This window comes from Gossypium hirsutum, chromosome D11, assembly GCF_007990345.1.
Source record: "Gossypium hirsutum isolate 1008001.06 chromosome D11, Gossypium_hirsutum_v2.1, whole genome shotgun sequence".
Classification (NCBI taxonomy): Eukaryota; Viridiplantae; Streptophyta; class Magnoliopsida; order Malvales; family Malvaceae; genus Gossypium; species Gossypium hirsutum.
Window position 1 is genome coordinate 59,165,942 of NC_053447.1, and position 11,744 is coordinate 59,177,685.

The window sequence follows — 11,744 nt, forward strand, 5'->3', positions numbered from 1 at the left end:
ATCTTAAACAATGGCATGTAATCCGGCGCGCATGCTAACTCTGGAACGATGATCGGTTCGCAAGTAGGTATATGATCGTACCGATTTTCCCAAATTTTGATATATTCTGAGAAGAATACTGACCAATATGTATTCAATTACCATAAGTCAATTTTGTGCTCATCATCAAGCACCTCAGGTGTCATAGGAATCGGTTGTCTGAATTTAAATAATCACAATACTCTATCCGTCTGGTGCATCTCGACAGTAGCATAGTTGACCAATGGAACTTTAACATGCCAAATGTTCAAATTTTGAAAGAATTCATTCGGAATTACTGCCCAAATTGCCGGATCCTCGTATGGTGTCCATTAAAACTATATGAACGTGATAAAAATATTAGTTATATACACAATACACAATACACAATACTAAATACTAAATATGAAATGACTATATTATGTATATATTTTATTTAATACTTACATGCGCTTCCAACCGTTGGTCTAATCTAATAGAAGCCGTATATCTTCAAGAGCGTTAGGTATTCCAACATAACTTGCTGAATGGTTCCACCTAATTAAATAAAATTTTAGCATAAAATTATATTTTAAATTTATGTAATAATTGTAAAATCTAATATAATTTTTACCTCGTTATGAGTGAAAATGTATATGGGTGGTTCACTCGATGACATAAAAATAGAAAGCAAAATCGAGCTTATGATTGTAGTAGTGATAGGTAACCTCCGATTTTGGCTTTATTTGGTGGTGTCGCCTCGCATATCTCTATGTACAATGTTGCCAACATGGCAGACCCCTAACTAAGTTAGCCAGTTGCTCTAAAATCAACGAGTTTCAGCATCCACCTCAGATGTATGAGGTTTCATGATAAGTCCGGCATCAGATAACCTCTAATCATCTCAAGGATGTATGCTCGAGCATATCGTATTCTCTCTACTTCAGTCAATTTATTTCCCGGCTCTAGAAATGTGTCTCGTAACCAGCCTATATAGATCCGACCTTCGTAAATATTATCTGGAATCTCACCCAAAAGATCGTAGCATGACTTCCCAATCAGCAGATTAAACGGACCCGGTGAGTACAAACCCATCCACCGGCAATCTCAATTGTAACTGCACGTCCTCCAAAGTGATGGTACACTCTCCGCATAGAAGATGGAATGTGTGCGTCTCGAGTCTCCACCTCTCTATTAACGCACTGATAAGTTTCGGGTCCAACTTGTACCCCTGACCTATATTGGCCACGTGCCAAAAACCCGCTTCCCTCAAGTAATTTTCTAACAACAGTGATGGATAACTAGACATATTACGAAGATAACATTGTAAAACCTGATCTACAGACTGTTATAAAAAATTATAAAATATAAAATAATTAAAATTACATAAATGAAAAAATATTAAATAATATTCAAAAATTAAAATTAACCCTTACCATTTTCATTTGTTCGACAGAGATATGTTTATGATCGAGATGAATTAATTCCCCGACCATTGCTAACACGATCAAATATTTTTGAAATTATAAAAAATAATACTAATTTAGAAAAAAAATTAAAGGAAATAATTAATTAAAGAGAGCTTTGAGCAATTTAGGGAGAAATTTAAGAGCTTTTTTGAGAAATTTGGAAGAAATTTTGTGTGAAAAAAAATAATACTAATTTCAGCGCGTTTTGTGCTGACATGGCAAAATCGCTCCCTCAGGGACGCATTTTACTGGAATTTCCTCCTAAAACGCTCCTACGTGGACGCGTTTTGTAGTGTTTGGCCCATTCCGGTAAATAATAAAAAAAGTGGCCCATTTCCGTAAATAAAGTTAGAAATGAGCCTTTATTGGTAAAATGGTTGAAAAAGTTCATGAAAAATTTCAACTAGATTTAGGGTTAAATAAATTTTACAAGGGTCTAATTTTTCTTCCAATCCCTATACTATTTAGATTTTTAAAAATTAGTTTATTTGCTTTTAACCATAGAATTTAGTCCCTTTATTTATTTGATTTTAAATTTAATTTCTAAAAATTTTGAATATAAGTTATAATTGTACTTTAATTTTTAAATCAAACATTTAAATTTTAAAATACCACATATTCAAAATTAACAAAAGTTTATTAACAGTGTCATACCGATTGCAATTTAATTTTTAAATAAGATAAAAAAGGACTAAATTCTTAAAATTAAAAGCAGAAGGATTAAAGTTTTAAAACTTTGAAGAGTGAAAGGACAACGAGGCAGAATTAACCCTTTTAAGAGCAAACTCAAGTATTTACTATAGCCAGTTATAGAACTTAACGTTAAAAAAGGGCAGCCCCATTTAAAACCCAAGATGCAAAAACTAAAAAAGCCCAAATTCAAAACCTAAAATAAACCCTAATCAGTGTTAAGTCGATTCCATAGGAAACCCTATAAAAACTTGTTTTTTCGCTATTGCTATTCTCTCTCCTTCAGCTACTGCCGCTGTTTGTAACTTTTGGTGCTTCCACTGCGCCAAAACCAAGAAAAGAGGAAGATATTTGCTTAACCATGGCGGACAAGGCAGTGACTATTAGGACAAGGAAGTTCATGACGAACAGGCTCCTTTCCAGGAAACAATTCGTAAGCTCCATTTCCATTTTTTTCCCGCTCATTTCCTCGTTAACCAAACAATGGGCAACGTTAAATTTTAAGGCTCGGAGCTTTTTTCTTTCGTAATCTTTCACATTATTTTCCATTACTTGCTTTCAGTAAGGTTTAGTTCGGCTGTAGAACTGATCAAAGAAAGAAAATAGAAGAAAATAGAAGAAAATGAGTGAAAATAAGTATTTGTTTTTTGTTAGTTTTCTTGTAGGATGCTTAATTTAGGTCTTTCCTTGATTTGTCATTTGAAAACAAGTGACTTTTTTTGTTCTTAAAAACTATGAAGCCTGCAATAAGGTAAAATTGCTTTTTTGGGAAACTGAAAGTCAGATGAGCTTATATCTGTTTGAAATTATTAACTTGGAAGTTGAAACTTGTTATTTATTTCTTTTGTAGATCATTGATGTTTTGCATCCTGGGAGGCCCAATGTTTCTAAGGTAAGTGTTTAATGCTTCTCAATAACATTGTTTTATTGTCTTAACTTCCAGAAATTTGGACTGCTTGTGTTAACATATCTTTGATTTGTCGATCCTGTATTGTTAGGCGGAGTTGAAGGAGAAGCTTGCTAGAATGTATGAGGTGAAGGACCCAAATTCGATCTTTGTGTTCAAGTTCAGGACTCATTTTGGAGGTGGTAAATCTACTGGATTTGGTTTGATATATGATTCTGTCGAGAACGCAAAGAAGTATGAGCCCAAATACAGACTGATCAGGGTAATTTCTGATGTGTTTTATTTACATTTCCTCTGGATTTTTTAGTGGTGTGTCTGTTTTATTAGTAACTGCATACTGAAGTATTTTTCTCCACATAGTTTTGTTTTTGGTATTCTCAAAAAAGCAATGTTGTGATACTAGTGAGCACGGAAGCAATGTTACCTTTTAAAAGTAACAAGATGGATTTGGAAGTAGAGCCTTTGTTGTAATTTGTACTTGAGTACTGCATGGTTATAAAGAAGACACGATTGGGGGTGATTTGCATTTTAGGTTACTTATTGTAGCATTTACGTCAGTGTAGGTCATAAGCATTAAATTTCATCAAATTGCATCATTGAATTTCTATTATTAATAAATTAAGTTGTACTAATTCTCATGTAAATGTTGGCTCAAAGAACATGTGGGAAAGCATAAAATCCCGAAGTTGGTTTTGTTTAGAGAATAAGTTACTTATGCATGTTAAGATGGCTTTTAAATTAAAATTATTTAATTGAGTTTGCATAAGTAATCTAATATATTAATAATAGGAGTTCAGTGATATAACGTGATGGAATTAAAGGGTTGAGATTTGTATGATAGTTTATGTTAGTTTAGTGATCTGAATGTAAATTACCCTATAATGTAGTATGTGACTATGCTGCTTTGACTTTTCACTCCTATATCTGACACATACTTGAATATGGATATGAAGGCATGACCTTCCAAAGCCCTTCAAATTTATAAAAAAATTGAATATACTTTGTATTTGATACTCACTCCTTAGTCCAAGCAACATAGTTATGCAAGGCATTGAACCAGGGCTTTCATCTTTATGTCAACATAAGTATGTAATGTTACTTTACCTTCTGGGTTTTCTTGCAGTTATTTTCTTTTGATTCCCTATAACATACTTATTGTCTTTTCATTGTTATTAATTCCTTTTGAATTGGTTTCTTTTAAGGGCATCAAAGGCACAATGCAAGACACTAATTATTTGTGTTGCTATTTCAGAATGGACTCGACACCAAGGTGGAGAAATCAAGGAAGCAAATGAAGGAAAGGAAGAACAGGGCTAAGAAGATCCGTGGAGTAAAGAAGGTAAGATTAAATTGTTTCTTTGTTCTTATGTTAGTTTACCTGGAACTGTTTTCACTTCAGAAAAATTTGATGATCGATGAGGTCAATTTTCTGACCATTTTGCTTGTTCTATAGACCAAGGCCAGTGAAGCAGCAAAGAAGAAGTGAGCTAAAAGGGATGAAAGAAAAGGTGAAATCTATGTCTATCTTAGGGTCAGTCTTTTTCAACAGCTTTTGTTTACTAGCCTCGCCTCAAGTGTTTAGGTGTCCTTGAACCTGATTTACCATTTTGTTTTCGAAAGTGGATTTTGATGTTGTATTATCTGATTGTTCTAATTTGAGTACTCTTGCAGTGCAGAATTTTGAAATTTTTAGATCATATTCTTTTTTTGGAGTAATTATTTGATGATGTGAAAGATCACACAAATTAAGATTTGTTTTCTTTGGGTGCCGTTGTGTTGAAGAGATCCTATGGGTGCCTCTTGAAGTTGTTGAAGAGTGAGATTTATGGCTTTGCTGAAAAGTGAGTGCATGCGGAAATTTATGGTGTTGAAAAGTAAGGCATGAAATGAACCCACAACTTCTAGGATATAGAGCAGGTCATGGGATGCTAGTTCAAGTAGTGTTTTGGGTTCGAACCACTTTGTGCTCTTCAAAGCCACACCACGTGCTCTTGCTTTTCAGCAGCCATGGTTCAGCCCTACAAAGGCTACAAGAGGTGAGAGTCTACTTCAACGACGCCCAAAGACGTTATTTTTTGTGGATGTTAAATTGGTAATGCTAATGAAAATTACTTTGTAGAATTATCTTTTCAGTCCCTCCCTCCCAAATTTATTAATCAATTTGGTCTCTCAAAAAGTTTGAGCAATTTAATCTGTCAATTTCGAATGTTAACATCTATGTACAATTAATCTTTATATTAATATTTTTGTCAAATTTATGCAATTTTAATTGGTATAATAAATTTAGCTCTTAAAGAATATGCATTTTATTTATTTTTATAAAGTTCTTTTATGTATATTGTTTTTGTGTTTTTAAGTATCAGGATCAAATATATCAAAATTATTTAAGGAAAGCAATAATTGTTTTTAGTCGATAAGTTTTGAAATATAGAGGGGTCAATGTGTTTAATATTGAAATTCGACAGAATCATATTCGAAGGGGGAAATATTTAGCTTGTAGGATTAGATTTAAGTGTTAATGTCCATTTACAATTTTATTTTAAAACGACTTTCTACTTTGTTCAACCTAAAGGCCAATCAGTATGGGCGTTTCCTTATATTGTTGGAATTCTTCCAGCTTTCCACCATGTTTCGTGGGGGCAAAGAACAATTTTGTCATATATATATATTAAATTTTTTAATAATTTATTAATATTTAGTAATATAACATATTTTAATACATATATGAACAATTTTATCATTCAACATGTCAACATTGGCATATGCGCATAAAACTCGATTTGATTTAAAAAAATCGAAAATCTTTTTTAAATTTCCAGTTAATGGAAAGGGTTATTTAATTTTTTTTGAGTCAATTCGAGTTGAATTTTACAATTTAAATAATAGATTAGTATGAATATTCTTTTGGTCGTATATAAAGAAAGTTAAAATTTTAATTTTGTTTATAAAATAATAATTTTGGGACCTAAATAACTTAATGATTTAAGTTTATTGTATTTTTTTCTTGTTTTTCTTTGACAAATATTTTCTAATAAATACGACTTTAAATTTATGTACTCTAACATGTAATTATTGTACTGTAATAATATTTTAATTAGACATGTTCAATTTTTTTAATTTAAAACTTGAACAAATTTACTTAATTCGACTCGACTTGAATTTCAAGTCAATCGGTTTGATTCAAAAAGAATTTTGAATTGAGTTAAGTTAATAAAATAGGAGTTGTCAACTCAATTAAGTCAAATTTTTCACTTAATTCGATCCGATATTGCTTCCAAGTTGAATTTATTATTATTTTACATGGAAAAGGAAAAGAATAATGATTTAAATTTAATAATTGGTAGAACGTGGGTAAATGATAGAATGCCATGTTTGACTTCACGCCTTCGGTTTGGCCATCTATCTTTTGCTTTTATTAATTTATTCTAATGTATTGTGTGATTCACGTTTTGGTCGGTTCTCATCTGGAAATCACATTCTGAAATCACCGTAAAATTAATAATTATCACTTAACTTTAAATACCAATTAATACTTTATTTTACTACCAAGATGTAGATTCTACCCTATTTAATTACGTAGTACTTTTCACTTCAATAATTAAAAAATTGTATTAAAAAATATCTCTTGTTATTTTGTTGATGTAGGTTGGAAATCGACCCGTATAAGCAATGAACAAATAAAATAAAAAAGACCAAACACACAAATATTTACGTAGAAAATTCTTACAAAGAGGATAAAAATCACTGACAAATGAGGTTTTGGCTTTTCACTAAATGAGTAAACAAATGAGAATACAATATGGAGAAAATAAACCTAAACGTACAATCTCAAATCCCAAAGATAAAGTCTTAATGCGAGAACAAAATTCTAACCATAATTACTATGAAACTCATATGTGACTACATATTGTCACCTTATGACCCATTTAAATAGGCTTAGATTAGTGTTTTAATCATACTAAAATATCCCTAGAATAGCAGTTCTACTTGAAGTTTAAAACGTGATTGCACAACTTGGAGAATCGCCATGATGTTGTGACGTCCCATGCATGCTCGTCACGATGACGCCATCACCTTTGTTTGGGATTCCATCGCGACGTTGCCTCTATTCTACCTATTATTCGATAAATCATTGAACGCCTTTTTAAATACCTACAAAACGTCTAATAAATACGAGTCACATTCCAAATAATATGGGGATAAAGCGATAAATATAGATTTGATTAAGAGATAAAACATTCGTATTATTGGCTCTAAAAAAGAGTTTGGTTTCTTTCTAAACAAGAATTAAGAGAATCATATCTTTTTTAGCAAAAATAAAATAATGAAAATGTTGTTAAGACTGTATGATTTTATTTAGATAAGCTCTCCTTTTTTTTATCGGTTTAATTATATGCTTCATTTTTCTACTAGCTTTTAAATTGTTAGAAATTAATATTTATATTTCTAATATTATAAAAAAAACCCAACAATTTATATGGAATGACTTGTAAATTTTAAAGATAAATAATAAATTAACCAAAATTAATAGTTTAAGATTTTCTTATATTAACATAAATCAAATATTTAATTTAAATTAAATCAGAATCGATATTGTTGCTATCACAACATGTAAGAGGACATAAATTTTAATGTGCTTAAGTGTATGTTATCCTCTAATTTAAGAGTGTATGTTAATGAAATTTTAAAATGTTTAAGAATTTTAGAATTAAGTTATTGAAATTTTAAAAATTTTAAAAAATAAATAATACAAAAGGTTCAATATAAATATAATTATATTTGTAAAAATACATATAGTTTTAATAAAAACAAAATTTTAAAAATATATATTAAATTATTAAAAACACGATTTTTGAAGTTTACTTTTCTATCTTTGAATGAGACTATATGTACTACATAAAATAAAATTATGAAGAATTTTAAAAAAATTACCTCTTTTAAGTGGAATTATTCTCAAATTTTGAAATTCACCAACATATTCAACAGCTCCTACAAATTTTGGTGGAAATTAAAAACCCCTTGTGAAATTACCTACCAATTTTAAAATTCTTCCATATATTTACTTCATTTTTATAATTTTGAAAACATGATACAAATTAAATCGATCCTACAACTTATAAATTAATAAATTAATATTTATGTAAATACAGTAAAAAATAAAATAATTTAAAACTTTTTAATATATTTATTTTAGCTCTTTGATTGGACCTTAAAAACAAAATAGAAATAGTTCAAAAAGAAGTTAGTGGTTGAGAACAGCCTAAAAATAACCCATCACAAACAACTCTAGAGACTCCTATAAGTGCTTTCAGGAAAAAAAAAAACAAAAAACAAAAACCATATAAGAAAATATAATTTTTTTTCAAAAAAAAAGGTGCATTGAAAGGAAAACAGATAAACTGAATCAGCCTCAAAATAAAAAAGAGATTCCCATTTGTCTTTTATTATATTGCATGTGTTTTTTCTGCAACTTGGAATTTTCCTTTTCCCTTCCTATGTAACTCTTTATTTTTAATTTTCTCCTCCATGAGTCTTATTTAATATTTAATAATATATATTACATATAAATATACATTCCTATATAATTACGTGAACAAGCCTTGCTGGTTCTCCTATCTTTCTCTCTCACATTTTATCTTCTCTTTTTCCCATTTTCTGTTGACTACCCCCATTTGCCTTTCATTAACCCAGCTTTTCAATTTTCTTCTCTGTTTTTTTTCTCATCATGGAAGAGGCAAAGGGTATGCTTTTCTTTCTGGGTTTTGTTTTTTGTTTTTATATTTTTTAAGATTTTGTTTTCTTGATCTTTAATCCTTTCTTTCTCTTTTTCTTTTTTACCTTTCATGAAAATTTCATTGTTACTTTTCCAGAATCTGAGATAACTGAATTTTTCCACTTTGCTTTGCATTTCTAGTTTTAGTATTAGACAGATCAATTGAATTTGTGAATGCCTGGAAGTAAAAAAGGAACTCACTTTTTCCACAATTTGTTTTAAATTATAGTTTTTAGGTTTTATGCATGCATTTGAAGAATATTATGTGTCTCAATTTTCAATCTTATTTTGTGAATAATTAATTGTAATATTAATGTTTCTTTTTATTTTTATTTAAAAAAAAACAGTGTTGGAAGCTAAAGAAGGAACCATTTCCGTTGCCTCTGCTTTTCCTGGTCATCAAGAAGGTAATTGTCAACTTTTCATAGGATTTAATGTTAAAAAGCTAATATTAAATGGCCTCTTCATAGTTGCTACCATTAGAATTATTTCGGTAGATTCAAGATATTCTTTTCATTCATTGAATTTTGCCTATTGTTTTAGTATAGTAATGGAGATTTACTTCCTTCAATACACTTATCTTATAGTTTATTTTTTTAGCTGTCACAGTTTATAGATCAGACTGATGTTTATGATCTGGTATATTGCTTTTGATATGCTGTGTTAATCTATGTTACCTGGGGCGAGTCTGAACATATGTCGGACATTGGTGTTAGACTCGGGTTTAGGAAAAACGAAAAGTAGAAATAACATAGGTGTTATGTGATGGCTTTTAGCTGTGTCACAGTTTATGGATCATACTGATGGTTATCATTGATGATGTGGTATACTGCTTAGATATTCCGTGTTAATTTATGTTACCTGGATTTGAGGATGACCGCATATCAATGTCCGGGTATGTGTCGTACATAGGTGTTGGACACAGGTTTGGGAAAAATAAAGAATCTATGTCTGAGTTTATGGATCATGGTGATGGTTATCAGTATTGATGATCTGGTATGTTGCTTGGATATGCTGTTTTGATCTCTGTTACCTGGACTTGAGGATGAGTTCATATCCATATCTAGATATGTATTGCACATAGGTGTTAGCCATGGGTTCGAGAAAAACAAAGAGTCTGGATGGCATAGGTGTGTTTTCCAATAGTAGGTTTTTTAGTTATCACAAGTTATGGATCATAGTGAGGGTTGTCATTATTGCTTGGATATGCCATGTTAATCAATATGTCATAAGTATTAAAGACGGGTTTTGGACAACATGGGAGTGAATGATTCAAAGATACTTGATTAACGATGTGGATATCTTCAGAGAACCATCATGCGTAATGTTTGTTAGATGGTTATGAAAATGCTCTTGTTTCTGTTTATTGTTCAACCAGCTGTACAGGATAGAGATCACAAATTCTTAACACAAGCAATTGGAGAAGCGTATAAAGGGGTTGAATGTAAAGATGGAGGGCCGTTTGGTGCAGTTGTCGTTCGCAATGACGAAGTCGTTGTGAGTTGTCACAACATGGTTTTGAGAAACACTGACCCTACTGCACATGCAGAGGTTACTGCTATTAGAGAGGTCAGATCAAAAGAACTAAACAAACCAACAAAACAGTTTAATCAAATTTATCGATCCTGTCCATATGTTTACTTGAAATGATTGAAACAGTTCCAATTCCTGAAAACCATGAAATGTTACGAAAAGCTTTATTTTTTGTTTGTTGATTGTAAGAAAATATGATAGCTTCAATGGAAGATTTACATATAAATATACAGTAGCTTTCCTTTGTGGGGTTTTTCGGCATCATTCTATGATTAATTTGCAATTGTTATGGCTTTATTTTGTTTGATGGCAAGAGTTTGCTGTATTTCTAGCAGTCATGTGATAGTCAATAATTTTACACGTACGTTAATTATAGTGTGGAAATAAGACTAATTCAGCTCGATTCTCATCGGTGCCTGCTAGAATTAGCATATAATGTTTCTTATGTTCTCATATAAATGTATGAGAAATCCATGTTTTCTATTTACTAATGCTTGGAACATAACATACTATGTCAGGCATGCAAGAAGCTGAATCAAATTGAGCTCTCGGACTGTGAAATATATGCTTCATGCGAGCCTTGCCCAATGTGCTTCGGTGCTATCCATCTGTCGAGAATCAAGGTCCGATGCCAAACCTTACTATTTCTTAACGTATATAATCTTTGTCATTAACTCAGGGTTGCATATGTTGAGATTTCAACCCCGGACTTGTTGGATTTCACTTCTTAAGAGTGGCTATATGAAACCGAAATGGTGACATGTGTTTATTTTGTAATGGGAAAGCAGAGGCTGGTTTATGGAGCGAAAGCAGAGGCAGCCATAGCAATAGGATTTGATGATTTCATTGCGGATGCATTGAGAGGTACTGGGTTTTACCAGAAGGCTAATCTGGAGATCAAGCAAGCCGATGGAACAGGTGCTGTCATTGCAGAACAAGTATTTGAGAAGACCAAGGAAAAGTTCACCTTGTATTAATTTCTCTTTCATTACTAGAAACACAGTTTGAAGTTTATGTTAAAACTGCCCCCTCTTTGAAGTTATCAATAATAAGTAACGCATTGTTTGATTTCATAAAATAAAAAAACCTTATAAGTATAATGATTAAGATTCGAGACCGAAAGAACGGCCATTCCAAGCCTAATTGTCCCATCAATGGTGGTCTGGTCTGGTCTCGTCCCCAAAAGTAAGTGGCAGTCTAGCTGGTGGGCCCAAGGCTATGACTAAACCACATTTGGAGGCACTTTGGGTTGGGGAGAGGGAGAGCTTGTCTTAGTTTCTATTATTATATTACTCTAAAAGGCAGCATTTAAAGTTACTGAAACTGAAATTCGTTAAAATTAAGTTTAATCACATCAATGCTTTAGTTGAATGCC

The 11,744-nt window shown here is 31.4% G+C and overlaps 2 protein-coding genes across 2 annotated transcripts; both read left to right on the top strand.

Moving 5' to 3' along the window:
- Window positions 1-2,322: 2,322 nt before the first annotated feature.
- LOC107945969 (40S ribosomal protein S24-1) lies at window positions 2,323-4,755 on the top strand. Its single transcript, XM_016880143.2, has 5 exons — window positions 2,323-2,589; window positions 3,007-3,048; window positions 3,155-3,325; window positions 4,316-4,402; window positions 4,517-4,755. Exons 1-5 carry the CDS (start codon window positions 2,518-2,520, stop codon window positions 4,547-4,549), a joined length of 405 nt encoding a protein of 134 aa, XP_016735632.1. The 5' UTR covers window positions 2,323-2,517; the 3' UTR covers window positions 4,550-4,755.
- Window positions 4,756-8,441: 3,686 nt separating this feature from the next.
- Window positions 8,442-11,442, top strand: LOC107945966 (guanosine deaminase). Its single transcript, XM_016880142.2, has 5 exons — window positions 8,442-8,804; window positions 9,184-9,243; window positions 10,215-10,405; window positions 10,888-10,992; window positions 11,158-11,442. Exons 1-5 carry the CDS (start codon window positions 8,789-8,791, stop codon window positions 11,344-11,346), a joined length of 561 nt encoding a protein of 186 aa, XP_016735631.2. The 5' UTR covers window positions 8,442-8,788; the 3' UTR covers window positions 11,347-11,442.
- Window positions 11,443-11,744: the final 302 nt, after the last annotated feature.